Source organism: Doryrhamphus excisus, linkage group LG11, assembly GCF_037039965.1.
Source record: "Doryrhamphus excisus strain RoL-2023G ecotype Guam linkage group LG11, RoL_Dexc_Guam_v1.1, whole genome shotgun sequence".
In the NCBI taxonomy this organism is placed as follows: Eukaryota; Metazoa; Chordata; class Actinopteri; order Syngnathiformes; family Syngnathidae; genus Doryrhamphus; species Doryrhamphus excisus.
The window spans coordinates 17,087,972-17,111,151 of NC_136367.1; the positions used below are offsets into that span (position 1 = coordinate 17,087,972).

General features: G+C 41.7%; 1 protein-coding gene across 2 annotated transcripts; it reads right to left on the bottom strand.

Moving 5' to 3' along the window:
• Nucleotides 1-191: 191 nt before the first annotated feature.
• sfmbt1 (Scm like with four mbt domains 1) lies at nt 192-23,121 on the bottom strand. 2 transcript variants are annotated; one of them, XM_078794864.1, is made up of 21 exons: nt 22,961-23,121; nt 15,984-16,042; nt 15,799-15,893; nt 13,622-13,865; nt 11,725-11,813; nt 11,170-11,422; nt 10,074-10,171; nt 9,901-10,002; nt 9,653-9,812; nt 9,456-9,538; nt 7,430-7,556; nt 7,159-7,272; nt 6,355-6,397; nt 6,196-6,260; nt 5,945-6,084; nt 4,902-5,011; nt 4,466-4,641; nt 3,098-3,276; nt 2,790-3,014; nt 1,189-1,317; nt 192-1,103 (listed from the first exon to the last, which is right to left on the bottom strand). In XM_078794864.1, exons 2-21 carry the CDS (start codon nt 16,006-16,008, stop codon nt 963-965), a joined length of 2,598 nt encoding a protein of 865 aa, XP_078650990.1. In that variant the 5' UTR covers nt 16,009-16,042; nt 22,961-23,121; the 3' UTR covers nt 192-962. The 2 variants fall into 2 exon arrangements, with proteins under 2 accessions (XP_078650990.1, XP_057947702.1); XM_058091719.2 differs by having other exon boundaries at nt 6,196-6,263.
• Nucleotides 23,122-23,180: the final 59 nt, after the last annotated feature.

Below are 23,180 nucleotides of genomic sequence, written 5' to 3' on the forward strand. Positions count from 1 at the left end.
AAAAATAAATTATGGTGTGAATTGGCTCAAATAATCACCTGAATATTGCTCCACATCAACAACTGTTTAAGCACTGCAAGAGTTTCAACTGATTTGTGCAAATATTGAGAATATTTAGAACATTTCCACATTATTTTGCTCAATTTATATTGATTACCCTGTTATGCTAAAGTTATTTGTGTACATATATATATGTGTATATATATATATATATATATACAACCATGCAGTCAAGTCAGTATTACCGTACCAGAGTACAGGATTGTACTTGTGCCTGCATTTCAAAGTCCTTGAATTATAAAACAATCAAACTTCAAAAATTTCCACTCCTGAGGTGAAACTTGGAATTTCTTTTTTTTTAATTTAAGGGCATTCACTGTTTTCAAGTGCTTGCATTGTAGTAGTTGCCAAGACATACATTATGTATCATATGTCCACACCAAATATCTTTACACTTGACCGGTGAATGTGTGAATGTACCACACTTTGAGGCAATCAACCTTTCCTTAGCCTTGCAGCTAAGACAATATATCAGAGTGACAAACAAATAAAAAAAGAAGGATTTGGAGCACTCCGAAGACACAAATATAATTAAAAAGCCTTTTCAAAAAAACACATAAAAGCCGAAAAGCGTCACACACTCTCAACATCACCTTGGAGTCAAAGCACACTTATTAATAATGAAGGCTTTTCAATTTATCTGAAGGCTTCAGGGCAACCGTTAATTTCAGTGCTTACTTGTGCCTCCGGGACCTGAAGTGTTTTATTTACCCTGTGCAGCTTTCTTTCACCTTAAAAATATTATGTTGATGCTGCTTTATCAAGCTCCTCGCGGCTCTTGTCCAACAACACGGTCTTGGTGCTGCGTTCCAGAGGGTGTCCAGTGTAAGTAAGGTCAATATGAGACAGTGTTTTTTTTTTTTTTAAAGTATGAATTAAGTCTCTCGCTCATCGTCCTTCAGCTACGTGGCAAACTGTTGATAAAATGCAAGTTTGACCCTCTCAATGTGGTGACACAGCTTGATGGCCGGTCCCAGCTTCAGGTCCATGCACTCCTGCACAGTCGGCAGGTTGAGCAGCAGAAGAGCCTGGCCGTCGATCTCCTGCAAGAAACGGTTGCGACAGTGATCACTCACTACAGATCGGACTGATCGTTAACCACGAGGAACGTACGGGTGTGTCGCTTACTTGATCCAAGAAAATGCGTGCCAGAGGTGCGCAGTCAGTGGTCCTGATGAAACGAACCACGTCAGTAACGCTCCATTCCAGAGGGCTGGTGTCCAAACACAACTTTTGATGAGGTTCAGTCTTTGACGTCTGCAAAATAAGGGGGAATTTATACTCATTTATACTTTATGCTAATTTATACTAATGTCACCAACCCATTAACACGTGTTTGGTCTGCTTTATTGCATTTGATGGATGAGGGAGACACACACGCCATTAGAGCTAAGCCAAAAAAACTTCCCTTACAAGGACATAAGTATTAAACTATGATTATTATTATTATTATTATTATTATTATTATTATTATACTGACAATAAGAACTGTCCCTGGAGAGAAAGGTCAAAGAAGCAAAAGATGTGTTATATATATCACTATATTGACGGTTGCTATGGTACCCATTATGTCATTATATGGTCATTTCACCTCATACTTCAGTATGTGTAAAAAAAAATTAAAATAAAATAAATTTTAATTTAATTTAATTTAATCGTTCAGAAAGGCAGGAAGTGAACAAATGTAACAGTTACTGATTGTAAAAGTACCAGATAGAGGGGTAGGATTTAATCAGCTTTGCTTCTTCCTACTCCTTTTAGACGTGTGGAACTGTGAACTGATTATGTGATGCACTCAATTGTAATCTGATGCATGTTCAAATAAAAATAAACCATTACCATTATTATGTCAATACAGTACTCGGTAACTCTCATTATGACACAGAAAAGTCTGTGAGGTCAATATTTGTGGCTTTGGAAGAACATTTTCCACAGATGATAACAGGTTTTAATGGTATAATTGGCCCTTTGGTTTACAGTAATCCCTCGTTTATTGACGTTAATTGGTTCCGGACCTGATCATGATACGTTTTAATTTCTGCAAAGTAGGATTCCTTGTTTACAAATTGAATATTTTCATAGTTAGGACATACAAAACCTGTTAGTTAGGGCATAGAAAACCTGTATACGACCTTCTAAATACACTTTTTTAACATGATTAGAGACCTATAGCCACAAAGTAACACCCCTATAGTCGCTTTTACACTTATATAATATATTATAATAAACTATACACAATATACTGAGAAAATAGGACATAAACTCATATGTGTTAGCATTGGGAGAGCTCCTTATTGTGCTCTTCTGTATAGTACAGTGCGGTGGCTAGCGGCTACTGTGACATTACTGAAAGCTAGTGACAAGTGTAGAATACTACTCATTATCTTCTGAATGACCTGTATTTATATATCACTTAATTTTGCCATTTTTATGCCTGAAAATGCTAAATTTCTGCCAAAAAATGTACTTAAATATGCAAATTGGCTGTATTCAACCACAACATAGTGATGAGGAATTCATGTTTTTGCAAAATTTTGAAATTCCAAGCACAAAGTCTGCGAGAGTTTACTGTGTTTTACAATTATGATAATAACAATCACATAAATCTCATAAGTACAAATATAAATTTGGTATGTAAACATGCTTATTTCATACGGCCAACCTGCTAGGTGTTCCATCACGTTACAGCTAAATCGCTACAAGTTGTTATTTGTGGCGTCTCTAACTACCTTTGGTGATGGAGGGTGGTTCTCATCGTCGGAGAAAGAAGGTGAACGGGGTTTCCGGCGCCGTCGTGTGGGCCTGGGAGTTGCAGGAGGGGAAGGGGATGGCGTGGTGGGCTGAGACTTTTCCACTGATTGCTCCGAATCATCTTGGAGATCATCCTGCAGTTCTGAGCCCGTGTCTTCACTCAGGGAGTCATCTTCATCAAGATCTTCCTCCTCACCGCTGCCCTGTGAGCCACAGACGCGGAGGTCGGCATCCGGTTAGCAGGGATTCCAACCGTTTAAGAAAGTGCCACTCGTGTGTGTGGTACCTGTGGAGACCCAGCGGGCGTGTTATCCATCGAGGCTGAAGAGCGTCTCTTTTTATGGACAAAGAGCTGCTTCCTCCTTTTCCTCCTCCTCCCTCTTCTTTTCACTCCAGCCTCGAGGTTGGAGTGGCCTCCAGGCGGGCGGCCAACACGTTTACTCTTCTTCTTCCCGTAGTAGTATGCTGGAGGCGAGACAAAACACGCTGTAAAGCTGCATGCATGAATGACTTTCTTATTGGCATCGTTTACATTTGAGAAGCATTGATCATTTACACAGGCTGCACGGTGCCGGAGTGGTTAGCGCGCAGGCCTCACAGCTAGGAGACCCTAGTTCAATTCCACCCTCCGCCATCTCTGTGTGGAGTTTGCATGTTCTCCCCGTGCATGCGTGGGTTTTCTCCTGGTACTCCGGTTTCCTCCCACATTCCAAAAACATGCTAACTATGATAATTATTATGTCAATACAGTACTCGGTAGTTCTCATTATGACATAGTGAAGTGTGTGACGTCAATATTTGTGGCTTTGGAAGAACATTTTCCACAGATGATAACAGGTTTTAATGGTATAATTGGCCCTTTGGTTTACAGTAATCCCTCGTTTATTGACCTTAATTGGTTCCGGACCTGATCATGATACGTTTTAATTTCCACAAAGTAGCATTCCTTGTTTACAAATGGAGTATTTTCATAGTTAGGGCATAGAAAACCTGTATACGACCTTCTAAATACACTTTTTACATGATTAGAGACCTACAGCCACAAAGTAACACCCCTATGGTCGCCTTTCCACTCATATCACCCGATACATTATAATATACTATACCCAATATACTGAGAAAATAGGACATAGACTCATATGTGTTAGCATTGGGAGTTTGTGCTTGTTGTGCTCTTCTGTATAGCATAGTGCGATGGCTAGTGAGTGAGTTCAATTCCACCCTCAGCCATCTCTGTGTGGAGTTTGCGTGGGTTATCTCCAGGGATTGCGGTTTCCTCCCACATTCCAAAAACATGCTAGGTTAATTGGCGACTCCAAATTGTCCATAGGTATGAATGTGAGTGTGAATGGTTGTTTGTCTATATGTGCCCTGTGATTGGCTGGCGACCGGTCCAGGCTGTACCCCGCCTCTCGCCTCAAGACAAATGGGATATTTTAGTCACTAAAGTGTATATAGTGTTCATAGCTCTCTCTGCAGCTGGTCTGTGTTTGTAGTAAATGTAGCATAAATCCAAAACCACATGCGGAGTTAATCCTCCGATGCTGACTTGTTGTGAAAATGCGTGCCGGTGCGCTCACAATATCCAACAACCTCTGGGGTGTTGCACTTTAGAGGTACCAAGCGTGTCCGGCGGTGTGATGAATGCACCTACTGTATTTGGTCTTGGTGAGAACAGAGCAGTTCTCGGAGCAGTGTTCCAGAACCATGCGGGGTCCAAACAGGTTCGGGCAGCACTCCAACTTGATGCAGGTCTTCCTGCAGAAGTCAGCCACGCGATCTGCAGTGCGAACTATTTCCACTGTGGCTCGGTAGCTCTTTCCCTTGTATCTGCAAAGCACAGAGAAGCCTTTTTAGATCCAATATCCATCATGTTTGGTATGCTCACTGTAATGATGAAGTACCAGGGCCTTGTGCTGGCTTTCAAGGGAATACATGCAGTATTTATTTTCCACTTGAGCTGTGAGTACATTTACATTCCAGTACGTATGCTTTCCAGCCCAGCTGTGAGCTCTTTTGCTCTCCACTGCTGTTTCTTTGAAAAGACAAGAGAACTAGGATCTGAGGATTAAATGGTGGTTTTTCCTCACTTGGCTTTGAGAGTCTCTCCGTGGCCTTGCCAGCGGCTCTCCTGATCCAGCTGCAGCTCCCTCAGCACACGGCTCGGCTTGTATGCAGAGTTGATGAGAAGGGTCAAAACCTGCACAAGCCGAGAAATGGAATACTTTGTGGTAAACTGCATGTTTGGTTGGTATTTTGTGTTAGTGTCAAGTGTACCTCCAGCAAATGATACACTGGAATGCAAATGCACCTAAAATGACATATGATATTTCCCCATAATTACTACAAGCTTATTCTTGTATAATTGCAACCTTTTTTTGTCATGAAGTTGGACTTTATTCTCGTAAAAATCACAGCTGTCCTTTCCATTTCTACTGTTGATTATTGAAAAAATTATTTAAACTTTCGTATTATAAAATCTGACTTTATTATGGTAACTTTTAGTTTATCCCCCACCTAATTTTCATTTTTTCTTGAATTATTCAACTTTGTGGTACTAAAACATATGTTTTTCTTTCATATTACAAGTTTATTCTTGAAAAAGTTGTTAGAATATGATTTTTTAATTTCATATTTTGACTTCATCATGCTGACATTTCTGCTCTAATAATTATTAAATTTATAATTAAATATTGAATTAAATATTTTAATTTAATATATTTTAATTTAATATTTTTAAATTCAATATTTATAATTAAATATTATAATTAAATATTTATTTCTTGTAGATTTTATTTTCATAATATTGTATTGTGACTTCTCATAGTATTATAACTTTTCCTCAATTTAATTTGACAAAATTTCAACTTAATTCTTTGTTTTGCTTGTAGTATTTTTTTTTCTTGTAATATTTAAATTTTAGGCTACTAAAATGACATTATTTAATTTCATTCTCATGGAAGTTTCTCCTTTTTTCTTTTAATATTTTGACTTTATTCTGCCCATTTTTCCATTTTTGTTCCTCTTGTTGTGTTGTGTATTTCAGAGGGCTGTGTGCAGCAAATGGCCAATGATGTTGGGACACCACTGACGGACTTCACAATGAATTAAAAAAAAAAAGACACTATCGAACCTCTTTGAGCACAAGGACACAGTTCCCAGGTCCGATGAACTGAGGCAGCTCAGCAATCCGGCCCTTATTAAGGTAGGGCCCGGAGAAACAGCGATGGTTGAAGTAGATCTTGGGACAGCAGTATTTCCCATTCCCTTGTCCTGAAATGTGGACGCAAAACACAACATGCAAATGATTACACCAGGCCACACAGAGGGGGAAGCAGGGTTTTTTTTTTGTTTTTTTTTTTTCAAGGACAGATTTTTACTAACCAGCCTCTGGGTGGTTTGCCATCTGCTGCTTAACATTGTCTGGTGACGATGACTTTGGTGGAGCTCTGCTGTAAAGTGATGCAAAATGAGTCAGTTGGAGAAGTTTGGGCATCCAACAGTTGGAGATGTTCCAGTCTAAACAACACATTTGATACTCACTGTTTCTCAGGCTGCACCACAGCAATCTTTCTTTCGTTCTCCACTAAAACATAAAGAGACACAGTGTGTGCTTAGATAAAGAACAGAATTAGAAGCATATATGGATTTTATTCATTCATTTTCTACCGCTTATCCTCACGAGTGTCGTGGGGGTGCTGGAGCCTATCCCAGCTGTGTTCGAACGAGAGGCAGGGGTACACCCTAGATTGGTGGCCAGCCAATCACAGGGCACATAGACAAACAACCATTCACACTCACATTCATACCTATGGACAATTTGGAGTCGCTAATTAACCTAGCATGTTTTTGGAATGTGGGAGGAAACCGCAGTACCCGGAAAAAAAACCCACGCATGCACGGGGAGAACATGCAAACTCCACACAGAGACGGCCGAGGTTTGGGATTGAACTCGGGTCTCCTAGTTGTGAGGTCTGCACGCTAACCACTCAACTCCCGTGCAGCCCGTATTTTATTAATTTAATTATTTTTATGGGCTGCACGGTTAACGAGTGGTCAGCACGCAGGCCTCACAGCGAGGAGATCAAAGTTTAATTCCACTCTCGGCCATGTTACTGCAACATAACCCGCCATGGAGCCAATGAATGTGAGTGTGAATGGTTGTTTGTTTATATGTGCCCTGTGATTGGCTGGCGACCAGTCCAGGGTGTACTCCGCCTCTCGTACGAAGACCCCCTCGACCTTCGTGAGGACAATTTAAAATATGTCATATTCAACCACAAACAGCATGATTTATTCATATGAATATGAAGCTGCGGAGTTGTAAAAGCTTACAGCACGGCTTACCCGCGGGTTTAATGGGGTAGACAAGAGGATAGCCATTGGTCTCACACCAGCTGACAGGGAAGATGTCCAGGGAGTCCACATGAACTATTAACTCTGGCATGGGCTGCTTGAGTCCTGGATGAAGGCGGGTTAAAAAAACATATTAGAAGAACCCCTTTCTTAAAATGAATATTAGTAAAGCTGTGACTCCATCATTTGGAGAACATGTTCATGCATTTCTACTGGAAAAAAAAAAAAAAACACCGCACAATCTTTCCGCCCTCGCTCTCACCTTCCAAGCTGAGCCAAATGTATTGACCTTTGACCCTGGTGACTGTTACCACGTGAATGTTCTCTGGTGACAGCGGGTTGACAGCCTCCAATTTCATGGACTCTTTGAAGCTGTGTTCGGATGTCTCCTGGTCGTTTGAAAAGAGACAATAAAACTATTATTTTGACCTCCGTAAAGTTTAAAAGGGCAAAGGTGGCATGTATATATTTCACCCGTGAGTTGGTTAGATTATACACTATGCAGTATTTAACTCTTAAATACGCTCGTATGCTCCACTGCTCTCCATTTTGTTGGTTTCAGTTTTAAGTTCACTCTGTATAGTACAGATAAATAAAGAGATATTATGGTATCTTCTAGGGATCGACCGATATGCTTTTTTTGGGGCCGATGCCGATACCGATTTTTTTCCCCATCACCCTCAGCCGATGGCCGATTTTGCTTGGGCCGATATTTGTGGCCGATACTGCTTTTTATCACATACTACAGTATTAATTGGCCCTGTACCCTAGAAACCGCCCATGAATGATACGGGAAAAGGCCGAAATGATACTGTGTCAAAGCCCAGGGCAGTGATACTGATAAAATATAGAGTTTAACCATGTCCAGTATCAGCCCCCGTAGCTGTCCACTCAGAGCGCGCTGCTCTGGTATCGTGCCCGTGAAACAACCAATCAGAGAACAGCACACGAGTGCTTAGTGCCTAGTGCTTCTCCAGTCACCAAAAAACCCAAACTTGATTAATGGAACTTTAATTGTCAGACATTGATAAGATAAGACTGTTGATAAAATATTATTGTTGAAATATTTTTGCAATTGTTTTGTTTACACTGTTTAGATGTAATACATGTAATAAACTGAACATTTTCTGGAAACAAAATGGTCTTTTGATTAAATAGTACGTGATAATAAGCTCATGATTAAATAGTATGTGATAATAAGATCATCACATGGTTTGTCTGGTATCAGGCCCAGTATCATGCCCCCGCGTGACCGGTATCAGCTACTATATGATATGATACCGACACACCGGGCCTGATACCAGACCATGTGATAACCTATAATGATCCCTCAATTTACATGAAAAAATGACCATGATAACAAATATTCCATGTCTCATGTTTAAACAAATATTGATTGAAACGTAAACACTGAACACAGTCCGATTCAGCTTTCTTTAACACACATTTAAACGGCATTATCAACTTTAAAAGGAATAAATATTCAACCATGTGCAAAACATTTCTGTCGTAGTTTAAGTTTTATCTAGCATCGATGTGATGACTGATCCTCCGCAGCGTGACGCCCCCCCACACTTCCACACACACAAACACATCACACTGACACAATTTAGTACGATATATAAAACATTTCTCTCATCATTAAAGTTGGCGTTGTGCACGATAAAGACCTCTCATAAGCAGACATGGCTGCTCCAATTCCTTCTGTGTGTGTGTATGTGTGTGCGTGTGTGTGCGTGCTCGGAGAGAGCGCACACATAAATAACACGACACACATTTAAAGTTACATAGTTGTTCATTCTTGTTTTGTTCAACTAGTGAGAATGCTTTTATTCGTCTGTTGCGTTGGTATATGTGATGTTTTTGGGCTTTCTTGTTGCCTCACCATGACTTAAACTGTTATGACTAGCAATCACCCAGTGAAATGTGATGGGCTTAGTTAAGTGGTAAAAGCAAGCTAACTCTATTACTTGTGAAAACGCGCTCTTGATGTGATTCAACAGTTGGGACGGGATACCGCGACTACGTGTGTTGCGGGGTCCTCTGCCGCCGGGGCAACACAAAGCTGCCCCGGCTGTAAACCATGCGGTGGAAAAATACATCGGCGAACCCACGCGTGTATCGGCCGATACCGATACAAGGAAAAAACGCCAATATCGGCCCGATGTATCCGTCAATCCTTAGTATCTTCCTACACCAACAGGGAGATACCAGCAACGACTAAGAGCGTTCACATTTGCTTGCCATTAGCACTTGGCTAATAGATGCCAAAGGTGATGTTGACTTACATTTGGGAAACAGTGCTGAGGCGCTGCCTCGGCTTCACATTGTTTCAGGTAATCTGCCCAGTCAAAGTCCGGACCCTGGTACCCTATACATGACACAAAACATACACAGAGAAAATCAATTTTCTTGGCTTTAAAGTTAGATTCCTGAAAAAGAAGCTGCAGTATGAATGAGCTAATCAGGTTTTTATTATGAGGACCTGGTGGCGGACTGAGGGGCAGTCCATTTTTAAGACTCCACTGTGCAGGAAAGATCCCCGGACTGTCTCTGTGGCACAGGAAGGACCTCCCAGAAGCTTCAGACTCCTCGATACCACAAAGGTCATCCATTGTCACGAGGAAGTACTCCTCATTGAACACCTAAAAACGGAGATCATGTTTGAATGCGACTTTGACGAATGACCGTGTCAAGCTAAACGTGAACAAAGCCAACGGACTTCGCTCATACCTTGGCAACGGTGGCCGGCCTGATGGAGATAGGAGCAGCAGGGTCCACCGCTTCTAATTTCATGCCTTCCTTGAAACAATGAGCAGCAATGGCAGGCTGGTCCTGAACACAAAAACATCTCTCAGACAAGTTTCATTCAACGTAAACTAACTTCATGTAAACACAGTCAGTACCTTACTGAGCTCTGCAGTCAGAGCTTCATCCTGAGGCAGGTCCGTGATCCTTTGCCTCACCTCCTCCCACTCTTCCTCCGTTCGCAGGGCCATCAGTTCTGAAACAAACACACACAAATCAGCTGCACTACCGCTTAGCAAGTGTGTTGTAGACGCGATAAAAGGAATCATTTCCATGCAAATTGGATGTTTTATGTTAAGTGTTTGAAATGAGAACAAAAAATACCCCAAACTATGATCGCAATATTCATTCATTTTCTACCGCTGGAGCCTATCCCAGCTGTCTTGTGGCGAGAGGCGGGGTACACCCTGGACTGGTGGCCAGCCAATCACAGGACACATATAGACAAACAACCATTCACACTCACATTCATACCTATGGACAATTTGGAGTCACCAATTAACCTAGCATGTTTTTGGAATGTGGGAGGAAACCGGAGTACCCGGAGAAAACCCACGCATGCACGGGGAGAACATTCAAACTCCACACAGAGATGGCAGAGGGTGGAATTGAACTCGGGTCTCCTAGCTGTGAGTCTGCGTGTTCGCCCCCCCACCGCCGTGCAGCCTATGATTGCAACATTCATTCATTCATTTTCTACCGCTTATCCTCACGAGGGTCACGGGGTTGCTGGAGCCTATCCCAGCTGTCTTCATGCCTATGGATAATTTGGAGTCGCCAATTAACCTAGCATGTTTTTGGAATGTGGGAGGAAACCGGAGTACCCGGAGAAAACCCACGCATGCCGAGGGTAGAATTGAACCCTGATCTCCTAGCTGTGAGGTCTGCACACTAACCACTCGTACACCGTGCATCCAGTGATCCCAACAATACAGAATAAAAACATATAAAGATGAAATCACACTATATGCGTTTCCAGGAGCTGCCATGTGTCTTAATTCTATTTAACTGTATAAGTATTTTAAACTTATAACCCTTAAGATATATATCATTCAGCATTTTTTTTACAGAATAACAGTGTGAGTGCTGGACTCTCTCAGCAGATCGATAACAAATGAACATATTCAACTGTCTTCCTTTGTTTCCAAGAATAAATATGAATGCAGATCCTGAGACACGTCGGATGCCACTGACCAGACGGAGGCCTGAGGGTGCATCCGTGCTCGTGAGCCCAGCCGGGTGGGTGGAGGCGTGGGTGGAGGTAGAAGAGCCAGAGGGTTGCGGGTGTGTCCGGCAGGCCCTCGGTGCCGACGAGCCGCAGCTTCAGCCTTCCTCCGACGTTCTCCTCTACCTCAGCAGCCCAGGCCAGTCCTGGGTCAACGCTGTCCTGCAGCTCCACGTAGCACCCGCCACTCAGCAGCTCCATCGGGTCTCCGCCACGCCGAGGCTGAGGTTAAATGAGGAGATGAGAGATAATGTGAATGTGTGGACATTTTCAGTGGTTTCTCCTCCAAGTCCACGAAGAATATGAAACATGGCGGCGTGCAGGAACACCTCGGTGTTGCATTAAAGATGGTTCCAATTTCCCTGCAGTTTCACTTCCAGCCATTTTGCTTATTTACCGGTTTACCAAATCAGTAGCGTTACTGAGGAATGCTCTTGGCACACACGTGAGAGAAATGCCGCTCAAGCTCCACCCATTAAGTGAGTCATTTTTGAAGGGCAGCCGCTGCGGTTCCCTCGTCTTACCAATTCTAGCAGGTTGGCAGGCGCGCTGCACTCCTCCGCCAGGACCTTCTCCAGCAAAGCCTCCCAGTCCTGGTGCTTCTCACGCACACCTGAGGTGAATCACACGTACATACAGATATTCAGTACCCAGAACACCGGACTGGACTGGGAAATCAATCCATCATACCGTACTTTATTCATTTCTCAGATATATTAACGAAAAAAACTCACTCAGCTACATTGTTGAAAGAAAAAATCTATTACTGTCATCTGTTGAAATTAGTTTTTTGTACAATACTGCACTTACTGAGTGGCCAAACAAAGCAGCCTACTGCAACATAACCTGCCATGGGGCCAATTAAAGTTAAAGGTGCCAGCAATTTGATGAAAAAGGTGAGAAACAGTATTGAATTCAAGGATTAAAAGATAACCATGGCATCCTAAAATGATGGTAAATGTTAATTTGTCAATTTCATATTTATATTTATTTAGTGTTGTTTTCTGCATGTAAATATACAATTATTCCCTGTGAAATGTGCATTTGGTGCTATTTTTGCTTGTGTGTGGAATGGATCCGCGGCACGGCGGTCGAGTGGTTAGCGCGCAGACCTCACAGCTAGGAGACAAGGGTTCAATTCTGCCCTCGGTTATCTCTGTGTGGAGTTTGCATGTTCTCCCCGTGCATGCGTGGGTTTTCTCCGGGTACTCCGGTTTCCTCCCACATTCCAAAAACATGCTAGGTTAATTAGCGACTCCAAATTGTCCATAGGTATGAATGTGAGTGTGAATGGTTGTTTGTCTATATGTGCCCTGTGATTGGCTGGCGACCAGTCCAGGGTGTACCCCGCCTCTTGCCCGAAGACAGCTGGCATAGGCTCCAGCACCCCCCGCGACCCTTGTGAGGAAAACGGTAGAAAATGAATGAATGAATGGAATGGATCCATTGGGTATACATTATTTCCTATGAGAAATTTTGCCTTTTGTTTTTATACGTTTTGGTTCTTATTGAAGTCTTTGCAACCATTGATAATAAAAATAGAAGTACTACTACATTACATTTAATGTATAGTTGTTAATTTTTATTTACTGTGTGATTAATTTATTTATTTATTATCATTCCAGGCCTGAAAGAGAAATATGGTCATGCTTGTGACTCCCATAATATTTAGTACTCTACACTGGTCACTAGGTGTCAGTAATGTTACTGTCATGTTCAGGGGTTGGTCACCAGCATCAGACAAGGTGGAATAATAATCCCTAATAAAAACACAGGCTGCCCTGTGATTGGCTGGAGACCAGTCCAGGGTGTACCCCGCCTCTAGCACCAAGACAGCTGGGATAGGCTCCAGCCCCCCCGAGACGCTTGTGAGGATAAGCGGTAGAAAATGAATGAATGAATGAATAAAAAAAAAAAAAACACAGGCTCCTGTTGCGGCCATAATGCCCTCCAAATTAGAACTCAACCCTGAACCCCCAACGCCACTTCCTGTCCTCCACAGGCCCAGAACACATTACTGTACCACACATGAACGTAAGTCTTTGAGTAAGTATTTATGTCTTAAATGGATTATTTTTGTCTGATCACTGTATTGGGTAATATGAGAGTAAAGGTTCACTTATCACGTGCTACTGGATGTTCAAGTATGGGGTCAGAATTTGTGCGTGATGGCGAAACCAGTGGTCTCGTTTGCTCTTTGTAGAGAGAACTTGTGTTTGTTTTGCAGTTGATTGTGCAAAACTGTGCACATTTGGAGCAAACAAGCAATGCTGCAAGACTCCCAGACTAAAGTGGAACAACACACACAAAGGTTGAGGTTGTTACATTTGTAGCAAACACACATTTAGCATGTGTTAGCAAACTACCCAACTTGGTAATTGTATCATTTACAAACCAAAAACAAACCAAAAACCGTCTTACCCTCTGGGGCTCTCATGGTCTTGCCATGCTGGCGGCTCCAGCCCAGCGGGTGGAGGTCGGCGGTCATAATGTCACACCAGAAGTCGGCACTGCGGTTATCCTGGTATCCTTCATAGCGAAGCAGCAGCAGCTGGCCGCACGTCGTGATGATGCTGGCCACCCAGTAAGGACCGTCGGCCTCCGAGCGCACACACACCTCCAGCTTCATGCCTGGAGTCAAGCCTGTCTGCAGACCCTGGTCCACCTGAGACAAACACGATAGCATGAAGATGATATTCAGGGAGTTCCTCTGTAAGGATGTTTGCTTGGATTGGGGAAGGAAGTCAGTTCAAGATCTGCTACAGACCAAATAATGCAAGAAAGTTGCTAGTTTGCTTCCTGAGATCTAGCAGTGTTCGGCGCAGCTGGGTGGAGAACCCCAACAGCTCAGGACAAGACTACCTTACAAAGGTAACAAAAGGCAACAAACCCCAAAGGCTTCGCTACATGTCTTAAAATGAAGCCTGGATCTCTCCACTAAAACAAATATCAAAAATCAAATATCTTAATTTTTATTTTTCTGCACAAAATAAGATGAAAAATAAATAAACAAATCAAGAATAAAGAAAATCAATCAATCAGTAATAAAGAAATATAATAATAATAATAAAATGGCAAATAATATAAACTTAAGAAACCACATATAGTTGGTGGGTAGACAAATTATTTTTTTCAGATTAAAATGAACAAAGCATTATTAGAGCCCTGTAGACATGACAAAACACGACTATAGTCACATTTATACTCTTTTTATTTACAACATATTGCGCAACTGCAGGGTCTTGAGACACATGCTAACTCGCAAACTAGAGAGCTAGCGACCTAAACGGTAGCCTTCAAGTTATTTCCTTTAAACTTAAATAGCCAAAAACGTACCACTTCCACACGGATAGGGAGGATAACTATTAACAGTTATTTAACCTTTAACATGAACATTAATCAAACGTAATAATTTTTTCTGGGTACATGATACCATACAGCATCCATATCAAACTTGCGCGGGCCGCACTAACATTAAACTTTCATATCAAGGCGGGGGCCTCAAACTACTGTCCTGCGGGCCAAATTTGGCCCGCGGGCCGTGTGTTTGAGACCCCTGTCATAGACTATGATATGGTTTGTAGTAGCCAGTAGGGGGAGACACCCTTGTGTGTCCATCTAATTCATTCATTCATTCATTTTCTACCGCTTTTCTACTAGCCTATTCCAGCTGGAGCCTATCCCAGCTGTCTTCGCGTGAGAGGCGGGGTACACCCTGAACTGGTCGCCAATTAACCTAGCATGTTTTTGGAATGTGGAAGGACACCGGAGTACCCGGATGGGCATGGGGAGAACATGCAAAGATGGCCGAGGGTGAAATTGAACTCGGGTGTCCAAGCTGTGAGGCTATCAAACTTGCGCGGGCCGCACTAACATTAAACTTTCACATCAAGGCGGGGGCCTCAAACTAGTGTCCTGCGGGCCACATTTGGCCCGCGGGCCGCGTGTTTGAGACCCATAATGTATACCATTGTTTTCGGAAAGGTCATTCGGAAAGAGAAAAACTCATGTAAACGTGGCTAGTGAATTAGCTAATATTTTGACTTTATTCCTGTAATAATACAGCAGTTTTTTTCCCCTTTCTGCTGTTCCTCCCTTAAGTTTGAAAGTACAGTACACATCACCGCAATTAAACAAATAAAACGGTAAAAATAACCTGACTTTCGCCACATTTTTTCTTGCTTTCTTGCTGATAAGAGGCTTCAGCCGCTCCATTCACTTGAAAATTTGAAATGCTTGCTGTGTTCCTAGCGGTGTTTGTGCATCATTGAGTACACGTATTAAACAGCCCGGGGTAGTATGTGGAGATAGTCGAGGGAGAAGGGAGGGCAGCACGTTGGTGTGATATGACAGGAATACTGCTTTGCAGTTTAGCACTGGTGCAAATGTTGACCGAGAGATGAATGCAAATGAACGGTATTGTGGCTACAAATAAAAAGCTGTACGGGTACACACCGTATGTAGTGTTGCTACAACAGCACATTACTTTGCAGTCTTTTTTTGGTCCAATCTTGGTCATTAAGGATCCCTTTGCATAAAACGTTTCTTATTATTTGTCGTGAAAAGCGTTCTGGCTTTAAAAAGAAGTGACTCCTCACATGTTTGAAGGCGTGATGAGGCACAGAAGCAGCGCCAGTCTCCTCCAAATAGTCATCCCAGTTGAAGTCGCATACATCCTGAGCGGAGTCTCCATCTGGAACAGACATACAGCCATTTTCCTTTTTTATAACCTGCTTTTTCTAAAATATAATCTGGCTGTTTACACAAGCAAAAGCTATCCTACCAGACTCCAGTGACTCCTGGCTCATGCTGGCGTCCTCTCGCAGCCGCCAAGATTAGGAGCTGTGGAGGAGAACAGAGGAGGCTTAGCGTCCATTTAATGTAAATGAATGAGAAAAAGCAACAGAAGAAAACAAGAGCGTATCCAGAACTAACAGAATCTGAATCCTGCTTTTGTTCTAATGTGATAAACATATTTCATTAACAGGCGAATTGGTTAAGTCAATAGACTATGCAACCTTAAATAATGCTAGGATTTAATATAATGATAAAGCTATAGGTGGAAATACTATAAAAAAAAAATAGTAATGTAGGATCAGACGCTGCCACACAAAAAATAAAAAAATCCAAAATATCAAATTGTCCGTCTTTGTTTATGATCCTGTATGCCATAAAAGCTGTCTTAAATGAGTTAACTGTGTTGGAATAACACTGAAGGTACATTTAGAGGAGGGTGAGCTACAGGAAGTGTTATTGTTTCAATTGTGCACAAACAACCCAAAAAAAAACCCAACCATGCTGCAAAATCAACTGAAAACATATTTGTATGCAGGTCCTTTGGACTATGGATGGGGCCGATCCAGTCCAGTATTTGTATCAGATTCCCATATCGGAAATTGCACCTGCAGCCACATCTGTGTTTTTATGTTGTCGGTAAATGCAGCCAAAAGAATATCAGCAAACGTAGACAAATGAGTTGTAGCTGTCTCAACACATATTGGTACTTGTCTTGTATGTTTAGTGTTAGTGTGCTGCGTGATGATTATAGTCTTCTATCGATATGACACTGTGAGCCAAACTGTTACGTATATTGAGTAATGACTTCCTGTGATTTCTGATGTTTTTTCCCCGAGAGCTTGTAAACAGTTTTCCTCACTGACTCGCAAGCGGCCCAGTATTTAAACCATTAGTTGTAGTTCTGAAGTATTGTAGTTCTGACGTCACGAGATTAGAACATGGTCATAAATTAGCCGTACATCTGAGTACGCCATATTTGTCAAAGTTGATTGATTTTCACTTCATCTTATCAAAATAAATGACATTTAGCCACTTTTATCTCAGACCGAGTCCAAAAATCTGTAGTCTTATGGTAATTATTTATTTTAAAATGTAAATATTGGCTGCACAGATTTCAGTTCTTCAAATGTTATTCACATTATTTACATTTCCTTAATCATCCATGAACTCTGACCTATTATCTTTGTTTTGGAGGCAACATAAGATATTCATACACGTGAACTTTGAAAACAGTCATTGATATTTGTGTGTCTTTTCTGATATATTGTAGACTAAACCACTAATTGTTTGTGTTTGCTTTATATTGATTTGACGGCCTGGGGCCTAAAAAATATCAATCAATTGATGCTTCAGGTTAATCCACTAGGAAAATACTGGCTGTTGTTGTTGTAAACACAGAATATGATGGTGCACAAAAACAAAAAATAAACTTGACTCTAAAATTGTCTCTATGAGATACAATACAATTTACACAGGCAACAATTTGTTTAAGTATACAAAGTCAAATATGTCATCTAGCACATTCATTCATTTTCTACCGCTTTTCCTCACGAGGGTCACGGGGGTGCTGGAGCCTATCCCAGCTGTCTTCGGGCAAGACAGGTACACCCTGGACTGGTGGCCAGCCAATCACAGGGCACATATAGACAAACAACCATTCACACTCACATTCATACCTATGGACAATTTGGAGTCGCTAATTAACCTAGCATGTGTTTGGAATGTGGGAGGAAACCGGAGTACCCGGAGAAAACCCACACATGCACAGGGAGAACATGCAAACTCCACACAGAGATGGCCGAGGGTGGAATTGAACCCTGGTCTCCTAGCTGTGAGGTCTGCGAACTAACCACTCTAGCACTGTTTCATTTTAAAAAGAGTTTGAATCCTGACTTGAAATTTGAAACATAAAGAAGCGTCTTTGACACGTCAAAAGTGACCCGGGGCAGCATTGTGACGCACACGTGAAATGGAGTTCATTCAACAAGACTTCCAGCATGAATGAGGGTAGCGTAGGGGTGTGTGTGAGACCACGGCGGCGATCGGGATGATGACTCCTTTCAGACGGACCTGTCAGTCTGATCTTTGTCATACGGGACGTCTCTATTAAAACCCGGGGGGGGGGGGGGCGACATCACACACCACCCCCTCCCGGCTCACGACGGCGACCCCGGTGCTCCGCTAGGATCTGCGCCGCCTTTCACCCACGACCTATCCCTCTGTGTTCCTAACCCACACACACACACGCCCTCCCGCCAACACATACATACACAGCAAAGGGCCTCATTGTCTCCGAGGTCACACTCTCTAACGTAAAGAGTGGAAAAGAATGAAAGTTGACAGGCTCTATTCTCACATGTGATGCTGATCTCATTAATGGAAGCATATGTTTCTCCATTTGCTTTCACTAAAGTTAACCAGCCCTCAAAAATAATAACACAATCTTCTACTTTTTCAATATTTCCAGACACGTTTGTTTATTGCATTGCATATGCTATAGCCTTCTGCAGCCCTTTGCACCGCTGAGACTTGCACACACATACACAAACACACACACACACACACACACACAGGAAGAAAAGCAACTTCCCCGTTTCAAACACCGCGACTACCAGCAGCCTTCAATTTCTTTGCAGCACCTTAGCCTGAAAGAGAAAGCAACCGATTCGCCCACACACACACACACACACACACACTCACACACACACATTGTACAAGCACTTACTGAATCTTAGAATCTAATTCTCATCAGCACTTAGCATGTGATTAAGCATTTCTGCACCAGCCTCTGGGGGGGGGGGTTCGGAGCAGGAAGCTGCACAATCACAGACAGCCAATGCATTTCTTGCTAATGAATTGAAATTAGCATCATCTCAAGGCCTTTTGCATTCTATCAATAGCGTGCAGTCTCACAGTTGGTGGGTTCATTTTTCTTTGTTTGAAATGGGGGAGAAAAAAAAAAATTCTCAAAAATTGTACCTGCCCATCCATGCACTTTGGGGAATGGCACTCAACTCAATTAAAAAAGGCGCAGGGGGAGGGTGTGTCACCGCACCCCCCCACTCTGCTGGCACGACCAAGACTCAACACAGATCCCAAAGATAGTCCAACTAGCAAAATGCTTCTTTATTTTATCATTTTATTCACATTTTCATGGTAGTCTGGGGACTGTTTTTTTAATGGTGGTTTTAAATCTACACCAGGTTTTGTTGGAGAGCAATGTCTTATTTTTGAGAACTGTATGGCTTTCTGTTGCTGCGTTATGGTGGTTTTCAACAACAAACAATGCTGCATGGCATTTGTAATAATAATAATAATAATAACATAATATGACTGAATACAACACACTATATTTTGTGCAGTCATACTGTCTTGCACGGCAAATGGAGCTGCTGCAATTTCATTCTACTATATGTAAAATGATAATAAAGGGTATTTTGATTCTGAGCAAATTTCTTTGAGAAATGTTCTTTTCAGAATATTAGGACTTTATTCCCATAATATTACAACTTTTACATAATCTCCCCCAAAATTACAACTTTTGTTTTGTTTGTTTCTCATAATATTACAGACTTTTTAAAAATATAACATAATTTTTGTTTAATATTTCAACTCTATGCAACTAAAATGACATTAAGATATTATGAGTTTTTCCTCTCATATTTTGACTTTATTCTCGTAGCATTCTAACTTTTTACATGAACTATACTAATGTATAGTTGCTATAACTTTTTTTTTTACCAAACATGCCAACTTTATTCATTGTTTTGCTTAATGGATATATATATTTATATATATGGATATATATTTCTGTTGGTTTTGCTTGTTTCTCATAATATTACAGACTTTTTAAAAATATTACACAATTTTTGTTTAATATTTCAACTCTATGCAACTAAAATGACATGATTAAGATATTATGAGTTTTTCCTCTCATATTTTGACTTTATACTTGTAGCATTCTAACTTTTTACATGAACTATACTAATGTATAGTTGCTATAACTTTTTTTTTTACCAAACATGCCAACTTTATTCATTGTTTTGCTTAATGGATATATATATTTATATATATGGATATATATTTCTGTTGGTTTTGCTTGTTTCTCATAATATTACAGACTTTTTAAAAATATTACACAATTTTTGTTTAATATTTCAACTCTATGCAACTAAAATGACATGATTAAGATATTATGAGTTTTTCCTCTCATATTTTGACTTTATACTTGTAGCATTCTAACTTTTTACATGAACTATACTATAGTATAGTTGCTATAACTTTTTTTTTTTACCAAACATGGCAACTTTATTCATTGTTTTGCTATATATATATATATATATATATATATATATATATATATATATACACATACATATATTTCTGTTGGTTTTGCTGAGATAATACATTTAATAGTGACTTTTTCTTCATATGGTAATAGGGTGTAAATGTTATATTTTGATCATTTACATAAAAAATGCAATGGTTTTGACATCAAATGCAGAAAATATGAGAAGCTAAAAGGTACGTTCTCAGTTTCCTTTTCCAACTTGACGAGGTCGCAAACAAGGAAGTTGGGACTTTACTCCCCTAAACACGAGTACATAATGTGATACAAGCATTGTGTAAAAGAAGTGCACAAATATCTGAAAACAGTTGAACGCCTTCTGCCGCCAGTGAGGTCACCCCGTCTCGACAAATCTCCAGTTTAAATGCCATCTGGCCCTGTTATCAAAAGCGTGAAAAAATAAGCTAAATGAACCATGTGATCTGGATCCGCTCAGCATTGAAGAGAAAGTCTCTTTTATAAATAAAGACAAAACAAAGCGACACACAACGTTCAACGCTGACTTTTACATCCTGGTTCTTATGTGTTGTTTTGGTCATGTGACTGCTCCTCTTCAGGCATGTCATATTAACAAAAAAAAAGCACAGAGCTATAAGAGGCGTGATGAATGACTTCCTGTTTGAGCTGCTGAAGCAGTTGAGCCAACACTTGTTTGGTGCAATACTGTACATACGACACAACACAGCTGCCAAGTTTCTACCACGGATACCAAACAGATGTTCATGTGGTAATAAACGGTGTAACAATACGTGTATCTGTACCGAGCCGTTCAATACACACGTGTACCGAACCGTGACCACTGTATCGCTTGGATTTCATGTCATGTCAAGTGTGTGTATCGACTTTTGAGATAAGAAAAACGGTGGCAATTTCAACCTAACCAAACTGAAACGTAAATTTTGTGTATGGTCGCTAAGTTTGCGGGTACGCTGGAGCCTATTCCAGCTGACTTTGGGGCGACAGAAAGGGGTACACCCTGGTCTGGTCGCCAGCCAATCACAGGGCACAAATCGACAAACAACCATTCACACTCACATTCATACCTATGGACAAATTAGAGTAGATGATTCACCTAATTTGGTAATAAATGACACAGCGCACAAGTGGTGAGCGCGCAGGTCTCACAGCAAGGAGACCCGAGTTCAATTCCTCCCTCGGCCATCTCTGTGTGGAGTTTGCATGTTTTCTCCGGGTACTCCGGTTTCCTCCCACATTCCAAAAACATGCTAGGTTAATTAGCGACTCCAAATTGTCCATAGGTATGAATGTGAGTGTGAATGGTTGTTTGTCTATATGTGCCCTGTGATTGGCTGGCCACCAGTCCAGGGTGTACCCCGCTTCTTGCCCGAAGACAGCTGGGATAGGCTCCAGCACCCCTGTGACCCTCGTGAGGATAAGCGGTAGAAAATGAATGAATGAATGAATACAGAGAACATATGAGACATTTTGGCCTGCACGGCGTTCCAGTGGTTAGCGTGCAGACCTCACAGCTAGAAGACCCGAGTTCAATTCCACCCTCGGCCATCTCTGTGTGGAGTTTCTCCCTGTGCATGCGTGGGTTTTCTCCGGGTACTCTGGTTTCCTCCCACATTCCAAAAAACATGCTAGGTTAATTAGCGACTCCAAATTGTCCATAGGTATGAATGTGAGTGTGAATGGTTGTTTGTCTATATGTGCCCTGTGATTGGCTGGCCACCAGATCAGGGTGTACCCCGCCTCTCGCCTGAAGACAGCTGGGATAGGCTCCAGCACCCCACTGCGACCCTCGTGAGGATAAGCGGTAGAAAACAAATGAATGACAGTTGACGGTTGCCCTCATGCTAACATTGACATCAAACATAACTGACAGTTTTTTGTGTGTGCAATCCCAACTACAAGCATGTAATACTTGCTTTTTTTTAAATTAAATATAGGTTTGTGTCACATGCAGATTAGCATATTATGCCACAATAACTACACAGAAAAGAATATAATCTCAGATAACCTATTATGATATAAATATGTTTGCTCTGCCATAGCAAAGGTTACACAATGGGGAAGTTGAAGGCAGCGGTGGTAAGTCAACACAGATATAGACAAAAAAAAAACCTAAACATCACCCAGCTCTGGGATTTTTTTTTTTTTTAAAGAACACTTGAATGTCGCATTATGCAAGTCTGTTAAAGCTACTGAAGGGCAAAGTGAATAAAGTGTTAAGTGTCGCTTGTGCACTGACTGACTGGCTGACTGACTGAGATGAGCCATTGTGGCTTAGCAAGGCAAGAGTCTACACCGCCTTAACTTTCACACAGATGCCAGCGACACACACACACAGCTTCGTTCCTATAGCTGGGATGATACACACGCTGCGTGAGTTAACGGCAGTGTGTGTGTGTGTGTGTGTGTGTGTGTGGACGCATGGAACAAGCGAGTCAAGTTACTGCACGTCACGGCTTTGAGCAATAAGCGAGCAGGCTGACGAGCAATAAGGGCGCTTACACTCGACCGAACCGCACTCGTCTTTTTGAGAGACAGGAAAAAAGACGAATGCCTCGCCGCGGCGCAAAACACCGCCAGGAAAACGTAACAAAGAGTGCAGAGTATGTGAATATTTGGTCGCCAAATTGGTCTCTTACCGTTAAGTAGTTTTTCCAAGTCGCTTTTTTAGATGCCGATCCTCTCTCCGCCTGCTCGCGAGCAGTTATGTTAAGCTAGCATGACTCACGAGCCCCTTTCTGGTTTGAGTATTTCAAAATAAGACGAACGCCGGCGCGTGGCCGACTCCCCGGTAACAGCCAGGCTCGTTGCAGCGACGAGACCAACCGCAATACTTCCGGTGTCAACCGGTCCGCGTCC